Below are 15,732 nucleotides of genomic sequence, written 5' to 3' on the forward strand. Positions count from 1 at the left end.
ATAAATATCAAATTAAACAACTATCATAATATTAAAATAAATAAATATACAATATAAGAAATAAAAAACTACATTAAACATCTATCTGAAAATTGTATACTAAAATAAATAATAAGTAAATAAAATATATAAAAATAAAAATATTACATTAAATATTTATCATTATATTACCATTAGATATAAAAGTAATAAAATTAGATTAAGTAAATATACAATATAAGAAACAATCAATAATAAATCCCTTTATAAAAAACAATAAATAATAAGTAAATATACAATATAAAAAATGGAAAAACTACATTATCCATCTATCTAAAAAATATATAATTTTACAATTTTATTATTTCCAAATTTCTAAGTAAATTTATAATATATAAATCAATAATTAATAAATATAAAATATAACAAATAAAAATATTACATTAAACATTTATCGTAATATTATCATTTAATATAAAAGCAAACAAATTAGAATAAGTAAATATAGAATATAAGAAAAATAAACAATATGTAAATATACAATATAAGAAATAGAAAAACTAAATTAAACATCTATCTAAAATTTTTATAATAAAATAAATAATCAGTAAATATACAATATAAAAATATAAATATTACATTAAACATCTATCGTAATATTAGAATAAGTAAATATGCAATATAAAAAAAATAAAATAATAAGTAAATATGAGTAGAAGAAATACAAATATTACGTTCAAAATTTATCTCAATATTGTTATTTAATATAAACGGAAAAATATTAGAATTAATAAATATAAAATATAATAAAAAACTAAAAAAAATTAAATGTACAATATAAGAAAAAGAATATTACATTAAATATCTAGCGTAATATTAGTTTACGTAAATATACAATATAGAAGAAATAAATAATAAACAAATATATAATATAAGAAGTAGAAAAATTATATTAACTATCTATCTGAAAAAATGTTAAATTAAATAAATAATCAGAAAATAATACATTAAAAATATATTTTAGTATTACCATTTGATATAAAACAATAAGAATAGTTAGATAATTAACATTTGAAAATTAATATAGATCCGCGCGTAGCGCGGATAAATCCCTAGTTTTTCTAAAAATAAATAAACTTTAGTTTAGGATGAAACTGACACAGTAACAAAGTTGAGGTTGGAAAACGCACAACTAAACTTGTTAAAGTTGGAATTTGTTAAATATTAATTATCTATTAGGAAAGTGATAAGTTCAAAAAGAGATAATGCTTATCATATTATGTTTTGTCTTCTTGTCTAAGTCGGTCTAATCACACCGACTTGTATTTCCTATATAAAGACTTTGTACGTGATGAATGAAATGATGAAAAACAAGTCTTTGGACTCTCTCTTTTGTAATACATATATTTCTTATACAAGTCAACATCTCATATCCCTCTCTCTCCATCGATCAACATATATTTATATATAAAGAAAATAAACAACATCAGATCCTTATTATACAACACGTTATCAGCACGAAACTCTGACCAACTGAAGCTTATCAATCGGAAAGTTCTTAAACCAGCCGAGGTAATTTTTAAATTTATGTATTTCAATATATTTAATTTATTTAAATTTTATTATTATTTCGGAGTGAGAGGCTGGACCTTCTCCGTTTATTTTTCGGGATGATAGACGCTGTCTTCCCCGACTGATCGTTATGGTAGGCTATTCCTTCACGATCATAGAAACACGTGGTAGGCGTTGCCTCCGTGAATAAAAAAAATAAAATAATGGTAAAAAATGGTAGACTAAGTCTCCTCGGACCTTGAAATAAGTAAAAGTCAAAATGGTAGACCATGTCTCCTCGGACTTTGAAAAAATGATCAATATGGTAGTCTAAGACTCTTCGGATCATGTGGTAGGCTAAGCCTCCAATTATATATATGCTCTTTAAATTTCTATAATTTAAATTTATGCCTTTAGTTTCTGCATTTCAATTTCCGTCTTTATATATTATTGTTCTATGAATTCGGTTATCATATCAAATTTGACAAAGCTCAAAATAAATGCCCTTGATATTACGGGAAATAGTTATATGACCTGGGCAGTGGGTGCAAAGATGCACCTGAGAAAAAAATGAGCATTGAGAAATCATCGATAAGTTGAAACTATATCGGATGAGAAAAAGATAAAGCCATGATAATTTACACCACTTTAATGATGGTTTATAAGATGAAGTGTATCATGAGAAAAATCTAGAAGATCTTTGAATAATCAAATCCTTGAAAGAAAGGATTCACCAAATTGTTCGAGTTGATGTAAATCCTCCGTGAGAATTGAAAAGAAAAGAAACTCATGATACTAAACCATCAAATCGGTCCTTCTTGAAAAGGACAAGGGTGTGGATGCGGTTGAAACCGCTATCGTGGTCGTGGAAGAGGACGAGGAAGAAGATTCCATCCCTATGAAAATAATGGAAACTTCCACGAAAAATGAAAGTGGTCGGGTGATAAAAGGCAAACAGAAAAGGTTTGCTATAGATACGGCCAGATAGAAAATTGAGTACGTAGTTTTCGTACGCCAAATATTTAGCCGATCTATATCGAGATTCAAAAAGAAAAAGACAAAGGAAGTGAAATAAACTTCATCTCTTATGAGCCCGGACCATCTTTTCATAGCTTGAATACTCATCTTGATGATTCAGATTTTCTGGTTGGTCCAGAAAATGAAAATAAAATATCGATGTGATATGAGAATTATCTTCCTGAATAAGATTTTGAGATTCAGGATGAAGATAGATGTACCTGGCAGATATTGGGTCATCGTACATTACTACTAAAGGTAACAAATATTTCTCCTCTCTTAAAATAAGTAAGTACAATATCTATTACTATAAAAATTATTATTGGCTCTAGAGGAGCTTATGATGAAAAGACATGCATAAGAAAAGGATGGCAAAAGTATAAATGAGTGGTAAACCTGAAGTTTACTGATATATAGCCATCTCCAATAATGTTATCCACATTATTGTGAAATACTGAAAAACTAGAAGTTTTTCACATATAGCATGTCAAGAAAATAAAGGAAGCCATCATGAGTGTTGAATCATCAAACAAGTTCATAATATGTGATTTCTTTAAGCAGACCCCAAATTAAGATCTCACTCAACGAGAAAGAGCCGACGAAAACATTTAAAGATAATTCGGCTTGTGTCCCTCAACTCAAATAAGGTCACATTAAGATTGACAGAACGAAGCATATCCCTCCAAGATTCTTCTCGTACATAAGGGAGCTCGAGAAAAATAAAAAGGTGGATATCGAATATGTACGGTCATGCGACAATCCGGCAGACTTGTTTACAAATGTTCTTCCTACGACAACATTCTGAAAACACGTGTATGGTATCGGAATGCGGCATTTCCGTGACCTATGAAGAGAAACCTATGCCCACTATTCCCAGGGGGAGATTACGACAGTATACTCTTTTTTCCTTGTCATGGTTTTTGTCCCAATGGGTTTTTCCATGACTAGGTTTTTAACGAGGCACTACGTAATACAAAATAGATAATTAAGGGGGAGTGTTAAATATTAATTATCTATTAGGAAAGTGATAAGTTCAGAAAGAGATAATGCTTATCATATTATGTTTTGTCTTCTTGTCTAAGTCGGTCTAATCACACCGACTTGTATCTCCTATATAAAGACCTTGTACGTGATGAGACCGACTTGTATCTCCTATATAAAGACCTTGTACGTGATGAATGCAATGACGAAAAACAAGTCTTTTGACTCTCTCTTTTGTAATACATATATTTCTTATACAAGTCAACATTTCATATCCTTCTCTCTCCATCGATCGACATATATTTATATATAAAGAAAATAAACAACATCAGATCCTTATTATACAACAGAATTGATCATTTCCGTGTTTATTGAATACTTGATTTCTATTAGAGATGTTAGATGATCCATAGTCTGTTTATGGCGATTTTTTATTTTTATTTTTCAAACCATGGGGACTGGCCTGCTACAGATTGCAGTTCTAGAACATATTTCTAAGCCCGTACTGATTTGTCTAGCGGGCTTGCCCATTGGTTATAGAAAATTTGATTCAAAAATTGTTTGAATGTGGAAATCCCTTTAGTTTAATGGTTTAATTGATAGTTTTATAATGTTTTTACTCTATAAAGTCTGAGTTTCAAATCATAGAAAAATGAATTATACGGATCAAAAAATAAAATAAAAAACTATAGAAGATTTTCAGTATGGTGTAATCAAACGTGAATCCTCATAAATCATATAAATTGTTGGCTTAAAAATATTTTTTTTATTTTTCATTGTAATAACATAATTAACTAATGTTAAAAAACTGTTTGAATATGTTTTGTGAAACTTCATGAAATACGCTAGCATCTCTAAAACTTATTGTCAAATTTTCTTGTGGAAAACAAATGAAATATTTCATCGGCATGTAACTATTTCCATTCATAGAAAAATTAACCAAAAATTGACTGATGTTTGTAATTCTGGTAAGAGCTATATTCTGCTAGGCTCTGTTAAATTTCAGTTTCAAGTCTTCATTCGATTCATATGGCTTCAAGCCACTATGTAAAGATATATACTTGTTGATGCACTTACATTATTATCTACCAAAAATGTCTTATGTTATGCCATTACGGCATTGAAACCTGGAGCTGTACGTCTATTTTCAGTAAAACTGAAATCTTCTACTTTATTCTCAACCGAGATCTATGAAATCAGATCTACCATAATCTGATCGCTTTTTATGAATATGCTAAATATTGTATCCTGGCATAAATAAATTAATATAAATATTTCCTAATTTTCACAATATAGAAGAAATAAATAATAAACAAATATATAATATAAGAAATAGAAAAAGTATATTAACTATCTATCTAAAAAAATGTTAAATTAAATAAATAATCAGAAAATAATACATTAAAAATATATTTTACCATTTGATATAAAACAATAAGAATAGTTAGATAATTAACATTTGAAAATTAATATAGATCCGCGCGTAGCGCGGATAAATTCCTAGTTTTTCTAAAAATAAATAAACTTTAGTTTTGGATGAAACTGACACAGTAACAAAGTTGAGGTTGGAAAACGCACAACTAAACTTGTTAAAGTTGGAATTTGTTAAATATTAATTATCTATTAGGAAAGTGATAAGTTCAAAAAGAGATAATGCTTATCATATTATGTTTTGTCTTCTTGTCTAAGTCGGTCTAATCACACCGACTTGTATTTCCTATATAAAGACTTTGTACGTGATGAATGAAATGATGAAAAACAAGTCTTTGGACTCTCTCTTTTGTAATACATATATTTCTTATACAAGTCAACATCTCATATCTCTCTCTCTCCATCGATCGACATATATTTATATATAAAGAAAATAAACAACATCAGATCCTTATTATACAACACGTTATCAGCACGAAACTCTGACCAACTGAAGCTTATCAATCGGAAAGTTCTTAAACCAGCCGAGGTAATTTTTAAATTTATGTATTTCAATATACTTAATTTATTTAAATTTTATTATTATTTCGGAGTGAGAGGCTGGACCTTCTCCGTTTATTTTTCGGGATGATAGACGCTGCCTTCCCCGACTGATCGTTATGGTAGGCTATTCCTTCACGATCATAGAAACACGTGGTAGGCGTTGCCTCCGTGAATAAAAAAAATAAAATAATGGTAAAAAATGGTAGACTAAGTCTCCTCGGACCTTGAAATAAGTAAAAGTCAAAATGGTAGACCATGTCTCCTCGGACTTTGAAAAAATGATCAATATGGTAGTCTAAGACTCTTCGGATCATGTGGTAGGCTAAGCCTCCAATTATATATATGCTCTTTAAATTTCTATAATTTAAATTTATGCCTTTAGTTTCTGCATTTCAATTTTCGTCTTTATATATTATTGTTCTATGAATTCGGTTATCATATCAAATTTGACAAAGATCAAAATAAATGCCCTTGATATTACGGGAAATAGTTATATGACCTGGGCAGTGGGTGCAAAGATGCACCTGAGAAAAAAATGAGCTTTGAGAAATCATCGATAAGTTGAAACTATATCGGATGAGAAAAAGATAAAGCCATGATAATTTACACCACTTTAATGATGGTTTATAAGATGAAGTGTATCATGAGAAAAATCTAGAAGATCTTTGAATAATCAAATCCTTGAAAGAAAGGATTCACCAAATTGTTGGAGTTGATGTAAATCCTCCGTGAGAATTGAAAAGAAAAGAAACTCATGATACTAAACCATCAAATCGGTCCTTCTTGAAAAGGACAAGGGTGTGGATGCGGTTGAAACCGCTATCGTGGTCGTGGAAGAGGACGAGGAAGAAGATTTCATCCCTATGAAAATAATGGAAACTTCCACGAAAAATGAAAGTGGTCGGGTGATAAAAGGCAAACAGAAAAGGTTTGCTATAGATACGGCCAGATAGAAAATTGAGTACGTAGTTTTCGTACGCCAAATATTTAGCCGATCTATATCGAGATTCAAAAAGAAAAAGACAAAGGAAGTGAAATAAACTTCATCTCTTATGAGCCCGGACCATCTTTTCATAGCTTGAATACTCTTCTTGATGATTCAGATTTTCTGGTTGGTCCAGAAAATGAAAATAAAATATCGATGTGATATGAGAATTATCTTCCTGAATAAGATTTTGAGATTCAGGATGAAGATAGATGTACCTGGCAGATATTGGGTCATCGTACATTACTACTAAAGGTAACAAATATTTCTCCTCTCTTAAAATAAGTAAGTACAATATCTATTACTATAAAAATTATTATTGGCTCTAGAGGAGCTTATGATGAAAAGACATGCATAAGAAAAGGATGGCAAAAGTATAAATGAGTGGTAAACCTGAAGTTTACTGATATATAGTCATCTCCAATAATGTTATCCACATTATTGTGAAATACTGAAAAACTAGAAGTTTTTCACATATAGCATGTCAAGAAAATAAAGGAAGCCATCATGAGTGTTGAATCATCAAACAAGTTCATAATATGTGATTTCTTTAAGCAGACCCCAAATTAAGATCTCACTCAACGAGAAAGAGCCGACGAAAACATTTAAAGATAATTCGGCTTGTGTCGCTCAACTCAAATAAGGTCACATTAAGATTGACAGAACGAAGCATATCCCTCCAAGATTCTTCTCGTACATAAGGGAGCTCGAGAAAAATAAAAAGGTGGATATCGAATATGCACGGTAATGCGACAATCCGGCAGACTTGTTTACAAATGTTCTTCCTACGACAACATTCTGAAAACACGTGTATGGTATCGGAATGCGGCATTTCCGTGACCTATGAAGAGAAACCTATGCCCACTATTCCCAGGGGGAGATTACGGCAGTGTACTCTTTTTTGCTTGTCATGGTTTTTGTCCCAATGGGTTTTTCCATGACTAGGTTTTTAACGAGGCACTACGTAATACAAAATAGATAATTAAGGGGGAGTGTTAAATATTAATTATCTATTAGGAAAGTGATAAGTTCAGAAAGAGATAATGCTTATCATATTATGTTTTGTCTTCTTGTCTAAGTCGGTCTAATCACACCGACTTGTATCTCCTACATAAAGACCTTGTACGTGATGAATGAAATGACGAAAAATAAGTCTTTTGACTCTCTCTTTTGTAATACATATATTTCTTATACAAGTCAACATTTCATATCCTTCTCTCTCCATCGATCGACATATATTTATATATAAAGAAAATAAACAACATCAGATCCTTATTATACAACAGAATTGATCATTTCCGTGTTTATTGAATACTTGATTTCTATTAGAGATGTTAGATGATCCATAGTCTGTTTATGGCGATTTTTTTTTTATTTTTCAAACCATGGGGACTGACCTGCTACAGATTGCAGTTCTAGAACATTTTTCTAAGCCCGTACTGATTTGTCTAGCGGGCTTGCCCATTGGTTATAGAAAATTTGATTCAAAAATTGTTTGAATGTGGAAATCCCTTTAGTTTAATGGTTTAATTGATAGTTTTATAATGTTTTTACTCTATAAAGTCTGAGTTTCAAATCATAGAAAAATGAATTATACGGATCAAAAAATAAAATAAAAAACTATAGAAGATTTTCAGTATGGTGTAATCAAACGTGAATCCTCATAAATCATATAAACTGTTGGCTTAAAAAATATTTTTGTTATTTTTCATTGTAATAACATAATTAACTAATGTTAAAAAACTGTTTGAATATGTTGTGTGAAACTTCATGAAATACGCTAGCATCTCTAAAACTTATTGTCAAATTTTCTTGTGGAAAACAAATGAAATATTTCATCGGCATGTAACTATTTCCATTCATAGAAAAATTAACCAAAAATTGACTGATGTTTGTAATTCTGGTAAGAGCTATATTCTGCTAGGCTCTGTTAAATTTCAGTTTCAAGTCTTCATTCGATTCATATGGCTTCAAGCAACTATGTAAAGATATATACTTGTTGATGCACTTACATTATTATCTACCAAAAATGTCTTATGTTATGCCATTACGGCATTGAAACCTGGAGCTGTACGTCTATTTTCAGTAAAACTGAAATCTTCTACTTTATTCTCAACCGAGATCTATGAAATCAGATCTACCATAACCTGATCGCTTTTTATGAATATGCTAAATATTGTATCCTGGCATAAATAAATTAATATAAATATTTCCTAATTTTCACAATCTTAATATTTCTATAATTTCGATAAGTAGAAAATGGACATTTTAACTTATTAGTTTTCGTCGTTTATGGTTTTCGTAGTGCCAAACCCATGTTTATACCGTTTGCATATTCTTGTCGGAGGTTTATCTATCTAAGAACAAAAATAATTAGAACAAAACATGTATTTTGTCAATTGTTTTGAATGAGGGAATATGTATTTATAGAATAATGTGAATGTATTCCTGATAGATTTCTGACGAATTACAAAAATTTCATTAAGAAATTTGAATTTATGGATATATTATTTCTCGGAAATCCGTTCCAGAACTTCGTTTGAAAAGCACTTTTTCATCGGAAAATCATACGTAGTGATATATCTTTCTGTGGAGAAATTTTTGACGGAAAGAAAAATTCGTAAAAAAATCTCGCTAAATTTATGACAATTTCAGACAGGTTGATATTCCGTCAAAAAATCCCGCTAAATTTGTTTGTATTTTGTAAGTGATTAATTTGTCATCTTCTCTTTTGAGGAATTTCTCAACAGGTTAAATTGGACTTGTTATTTCAAGACATTGTCTTGATTTCGTATTTTTTTATTTAAGTTCTTTTTATAATTTTAAAGGTTTAAAGAAAAATACGGACCATTTGGACGAACTATATATTACTATCAGCTTTTTATAGATTTAGAGTAAGCTTTTATAGGGCGTCTATTACTATCAGATTTTTAAATTAAAACTTAAGTTATTATTAATTTCTGTAACTTCTTTATATTATTAATATATAACTAATTAATACTATCAATAATTAGTAGTTTGTTAATTTTTTTTATTTTTATTAATTCTAAAAGTAATTATCAATTTACTATTTTAAAATAATTTAATCTTTCATTTATTCTCTAATATTTTAATTTTATATTAAATTTGATTTAAAACTAAATTCAAGTTATACAACAAAAAGTTACCATTATATATTTTAATAAAATAAGTAACTCATATTTCTATTACAAAGTTACTATATAATTTACTGTCTTTTACCATATAATTATTACTCAAAAGTTGCATCAAATCACCGTATATACTGTATAAGATTTAATTAGTTTTTAGATTTGGTTTAGGTTTAGTACTTATGCTCAAAGTTTATCTTTCTTTTGTTAGCTTAATACTCTGTCACTAGGATAAGACCTGCCTTTGCGCAGGGTGAGCTCATATATAAAAATTTAAAATATATAGCATTGACAAATTAAATATGTATATGTGTTTGAATTTTTTTAATATGCATACAGTTATGTTTTCTTTATAAAATCATCTATATGTTGGATTAAGCATTTGTAATTGTAATTTTGGACCGAAATCTATTTTGAATTTATGATGAGCTTAATCGATTTGGGCTTAAAAATTTTATTACCATGTTTATACCTATAAAAACAATAATATGGTCATCAAGTAAATTTTTATTACAAAAACAGGTTCTACAATTTTTTTAATACTTTACTTTAACATCATTTAGAACCATTTTAATGGTTTTAGAACCAGCAGCGTAGTATTATTTCCAAAATCGATTTACTTTGACCTTAGTCTTCCACATAGTTTTGAAGGGTTTCAACTGGATAAATTGATGAAGCCCATTTTCTTGCTTTAAGTCGTTAGCTGAATATATATATATACATAATTTAATTTGAACATTTATTAAATAAAAAACCATATTAATACAATTTTATGATCATTTGTATATTGTTATAACAAAACAAATTAAGAATTTCTAATAATTTATTGTCGTTTTTAAAAATTCAAAATGTAACATATAAGAAAATATTTTTTTTTAATTATATGGTTAATATGATTGTTTAATATCTTTTAATAATATAAAATTAAACAAAAAGAGCTAAGATACAAAAATTGTTATCAAATATTTATTATTCTTAATCATTAATTGTCATATATATGTTAATCATATTAGGTAATTCCGTAACTTTTATTTAAGGAAAGTGCGAAAATATTTTTTTGTACACTATTTATCAATTTGATAGTTAGTTTAATAAAAGTATAATATAAATTAAGATGGACCAATCTATTTTTCTAAAAATTCTGAATTTTATTCTCATTGTGACACGTGGCTACAAAACAATGTTGTAATGTTCCTCAATTAATATATAAGAGATTGTATTGTTATGGTTTAAGGTATGGATTTAGCATTTAACTTTCCTTTATTTAGTCATATGTTGTCTCACCACTGTGAAATTTTTAAAAGTTGAGTTTAGGCTATAAAATTTAGGGTTTAAGATTTGGATTCCGAATTTATGATTTATCTTTTCTTGATTTAGGATATCAAACGGACATAGACTTATTAAAAAAGTTTCTCATATGGAAAATGAGAAAGTGTTAGGGTATGCCAAAAAAACTGATTAACGAAAGACAATTGCTTGAACTTAATTGAAACGATGCGATAAGATGAAAGTTTACCACGTTCAGAACTAAACGAACTTGGACAAGAGACAGCTTGTCCAATAACATGAGTCACAGTTTCATGAAAATATATGAGATATAATCATATGGCCATTTCGATATTAGTTATTTATCAGAACCGAAAAACATAACAATATGAGATACATAATCATATGGCCATTTCGATATTAGTTATTTATCAGAACTGAAAAACATAACAAACGAAAAGAAAAAAAAAACATAACAAACGAAAAGTCTTTGTTTGATGGGAAGAGTAATGGAAATTCAAATGCTTTTAATTAAAACAATTTTTCTCAGTTCCCGGAGTTGGGACTGAACTTGAATACCGGACCTGTGTCCTCTTCTTCGTTAATGAATACTAGGCTGAATGAATCACCTAACTTTACACCATTAGCCTCACAGAAATTTCTCCAACCAATTCCAACAGCCACGGTTCCATCTCTTGACAAAAGACATCCCCACCACTTCATTCCATCCTTGCCAAGCAAGGTTATCTTTCCAAGCTTCTTGATGCCAATAGCTGTCACGAATTCACTTGGAAGATGCTGCAAAATATATAATTTATTTAAAATACAATTTCTAATCCACCTCTTTTGCAATAATTGTTTTATTAAACTTACCAATGTACATGCTTTGACATCTTTAGTTTCAAGGGCCAATGTCACTACTCGGTTTTGGACGATTGAAGATGTATCAGTACTTCTCTCTTTCTCCATGGCTTTTGAAGGCTCACCTCTCTGCTTTCTGTCACTGGCAGACTCTGTGTTGACCAAGCTGAGCATAGGAATTTCATTTTCCCATACTAACTCCAAGGTAAAGTATTCACCCGTCTTTAACCCGTTTGCTTTAGCAAACTCTTTCCACCCCTTTCCAAGACACAGTGAGCTTCCGGATCTCTCCTCGTAAAGATTCACTTTCCACTTTACACCATCTTTTCCTACCAGAGTTATCAGCCCTGGTTTGGTCATGCCATTTGCTCTCATAAATGGCACTGAAAGATACTGAAAAATGTTTAAGCGGATTGCGTAAGATTAATTTCAGAGAAAGTACCATGACCAAACTAGGGTTGATCTAACCATGAATAAGAGTTGATTGTTAATTAGAACTCACCTGTCTATATTTTATGAGGCTGTCATGTGCAAGTTTTAACTTCATAAACTGTTTTTGGCTTGGGGAAGTTGGAGGACGTCGTCCCCGACGCTTCTTCTTGTTATTATCACCTTGTGTACCATCATGGTTAGATTCTGTGGGGCATAAATCTTGTCGAAGACACTGCACAAAATATATTAAAGGTTCAGACCTTTTCAGCATTTACTCATGATGCCAAGCTGTAGAATATTTAACAAAAAGCTCTATTCATGACTTAACGATGATATAGCTAGAACCAGATACTTCTCTACGCATGAAATAAGGAAGGGGAAGTAGGAAAATAAACCAAACCAATCCACTACAAAACGACATGTTGTGTTCAAATATTTTGCACCATCTTCAAGACATGCACAAACTAATCGGGAAAAAACTAATATTACATGTTGTGGTATCGTGTTTCGAAGGATTATGGATTTCTCCTTCAGTCTTTCTGTATTTAATAAAAAACAAAATAAACTAATATTTAATTTTTTTTGAAATCTAATCAAAACCACGTTTAGGTTAACTATTGAATTTCTTTGGAAAGACAAAGGAACCAAAACCATGTCAGTGTTTCCAGACTAAGCCACAAGCATAGGCAAAAGAACGGACAGCTTAGAGCCATGATTTTAAGCGACAATTAATGGTATGTAGGGCATTATAAATAATAAGGGCACAAAGTTTTTAAGTGATCATATAAGGCATCAATTTTTTTTTTGAAAATGTTGGACCAACTATTACCATAATTTTTGTTTACAATATTAACGAAAGACTAAAAGACAATATGCAAAAAGTACAAATACCTGAGTATCTTTGCGTACATTCGAAGCCGTGACAAGAGCCAAAGGACAAGGATGGTCTGATGAAGAAGAATCAGCTTCTGTTTTAACTTTTGTTTCTGAATTGTTCATCTTCGCTTTCTTTTTCCCTAGCAAGTTCTGCATCAGTAAAAAACGACCATGTTAAAACAAGTTATGTATCGAGATGTAATCTGCGTTAACACATAAGTTGTATAGATATTAGTTGTATAGATACACACGTCTAACTCAAGGCTATTTTGCAGATGCAGGAAATCAGAAATCTTTCTTCAACGATTTAAAAGACTTTATATCACTATTTTCCAGGAAAGGATTTTTATTTCGAATATTTGAATCAAACAAAAAATAACTATTCTAGAGCCGTAATTTCAATATAAAATGTTGTTTAGTCACATACTACAAAAGATAAAATTGTTTACAGACGATATGATTCTCCACGCTTAGAGAGATGAAACAAACCTACGATGCGGCAACAAGAATAAAGGTGAGCTCCTCCGACAGAAAGAGAGGCGGTAATTTCCTAGACCTTATCTTGAAATCTGAAATCAGAAATCTGGGTGCTTAATTACACCAATGGTATATGATATAAATATGGCAAAGCTTAATAACTTTTAGTTGTCTTTTTGCAATTTAATTCATAGTGTAGACAAAAAAATTAATTAATTCAAAGTTAATAGTATGGAAAACTATAAACTCTGGTCAACAAGTACAGATATATTACTGAAATTGAAAATGAAATACCAACTTTGTGGTTGACTCTTATCATATGTATTACTACATAAAAGATTGCAAGTTTTGTTTTGTTTTTTTTTTACTAAAGATTGCAAGTTTTGTTTTCTGATTATTATGAAAGATTTCTTTAACTGTTTGCGTATAATCTAAAATAATTTGAAAATCCTATCAATACTATTAAAACAGAAGACCATTTTTTGAGGTGTCCTCTTATTTTCAAAGTAATTACATAACTATGCCACTGATTTTATTTAAACCTATACTTTTACTTAAATAGTATATGCCACGAAATCCTTTTATTCCAACAAACAAAATATTGCCTTATTTCTCAATGCATTTCAACTAAATCATAAAAGCCTAAATAAAAACTATCTATATTATGTGTATTAGCAATATCAATCATAAACCATATGTCTGACGTTTCGAGGAAGATGAAGATCAAAGTTAGGCGTTTTGCACGAAGTGATTACGAAAGCGATTTCTCTAAGGTTTCCTCACAATTGACGACAGAGGTTTTGTTTGAGGTTCAATTAGTGTTTCAGGGGGTTTTTCCTTGTCTTCTGGCGAGTTAATGGATGTTGAGAGATCTTTTCGCTGAGCATCAATATTTTCTAGAATCTCTGGTTGCATTATTAAGGCCAGGTGAAGATACGAGAATCGCTTCCATTAAAATTGACCTCAAAGGTACTTTCACGTTTACAAGGAGACAGAGGTTTCATAAAGTTTAGCGTGTGGTAAAACTTTGGATCAGTGATTGGGATGTCCAAACCCGAGTGAAGCTAAAGCAAAATAGAGATTTCATTTGAAGATTTTTGGCACTATAAGAGATTTGAAGCTTCTATTCATAGGTTTCGAGATGCCTTGAGACTTGCTTTTTTTTAAAGAGGATATCCATATTTGAGGTCTTTTCAAGGTTCTTTGGTTTAACTGTAGGGGATGATGGTGATTTTTGATTTTGTTATGACTCTTTTGCGATTAAGCGGCAGGGGAATGATCTCATCTAAATCTCAGAGTAGAGAACCGTACTTGGAAGACTCTGCAGCTTTATTCAACAGATCTCTGATTACTTCGGTGGTGTTGGGGAAAAAAGAAATTGGTGGTTTCAGTTTCTGGAAATGAGGAATACAAGAACTCATAAGTCATAAGAGTGTGGTCAGAGAACTGAGGTTACAGTTTAAGGAATGGAAGAAATATTTTGGAAGGATCATAGTGTTCACGGTGTCTATAATAACGGATTGTTGCAGTCAGTTATTCTCATACAATTGAGTTAAGCAAAAAGAGGCACTTACACTCTATCTGGTTTATTGAGGATGATTAGAAGTAACTGTACCTTTATATTTTTGCTTTAGAAATAAAACTGTAAATTTTTTTTTGCTGCGGCTGTAGATAATTTTGCTGTAGAATATCAGCTGTAGGTTTAAAAAGATTCAATGACTTACATATAAATTTTCTAAAGCAAAAAATAAGTGCTCTAGATTTATGGCTTTCTACAGTTATAAATAAACAAAAAGGAAAGAAAAATCTGTAGCTTTAAAAAATCTTTAGAAAACATGATCGGGAAAAATTTAGGCTGTAGAAATAATTTAGGCTGTAGAGAGATCTTACAACTCTTCTAAAGCACTTGCCAATCAACTCCATTACGTTTTGGGAAGATATGGAAATGGGAGAGTTTGGGTGCGAATGCATAAAGGTTATGTAGTAACAACATATATATTTAAGTATTAATATTAAAACACCAAATCACCAAAGATATTGCTTATGAGAAAATTGTAACAAGGAAGTTTTCAAATAATAATGTTGTAATAATTAAAAATAAAATAAAATAAAATAAACAAAAATATTATTAGCTCCACTATTTTGGTATTGATTACAATCTACAAATATATTAAAAATATTATA

The 15,732-nt window shown here is 30.0% G+C and overlaps 1 protein-coding gene and 1 long non-coding RNA gene across 2 annotated transcripts; one reads left to right on the plus strand and one right to left on the minus strand.

Annotated features, from left to right (window-relative positions):
* The first annotated feature begins 768 nt into the window (after positions 1-768).
* Positions 769-8,110, plus strand: LOC125586362. The gene is made up of 2 exons (XR_007322855.1): positions 769-6,742; positions 7,046-8,110. It is a non-coding gene; the product is annotated as an uncharacterized LOC125586362 (long non-coding RNA).
* A 3,338-nt stretch (positions 8,111-11,448) lies between these two features.
* On the minus strand, positions 11,449-13,227 carry LOC106448608 (B3 domain-containing protein REM12-like). Its single transcript, XM_013890471.3, has 4 exons — positions 13,087-13,227; positions 12,266-12,427; positions 11,776-12,156; positions 11,449-11,700 (listed from the first exon to the last, which is right to left on the minus strand). Exons 1-4 carry the CDS (start codon positions 13,225-13,227, stop codon positions 11,449-11,451), a joined length of 936 nt encoding a protein of 311 aa, XP_013745925.3.
* Between the last annotated feature and the right edge of the window lie 2,505 nt (positions 13,228-15,732).

This window comes from Brassica napus, chromosome C4, assembly GCF_020379485.1.
Source record: "Brassica napus cultivar Da-Ae chromosome C4, Da-Ae, whole genome shotgun sequence".
NCBI lineage: Eukaryota > Viridiplantae > Streptophyta > Magnoliopsida > Brassicales > Brassicaceae > Brassica > Brassica napus.

Coding starts and splice junctions, on each gene's coding strand:
- LOC106448608 (XM_013890471.3), bottom strand. CDS start 13,227: ATGCAGAACTTGCTAGGGAAAAAGAAAGCGAAGATGAACAATTCAGAA. Junction 12,428..13,086: donor ATGTACGCAAAGATACTCAG/GTATTTGTACTT, acceptor TATTTTGTGCAG/TGTCTTCGACAAGATTTATG. Junction 12,157..12,265: donor GCCTCATAAAATATAGACAG/GTGAGTTCTAAT, acceptor AACATTTTTCAG/TATCTTTCAGTGCCATTTAT.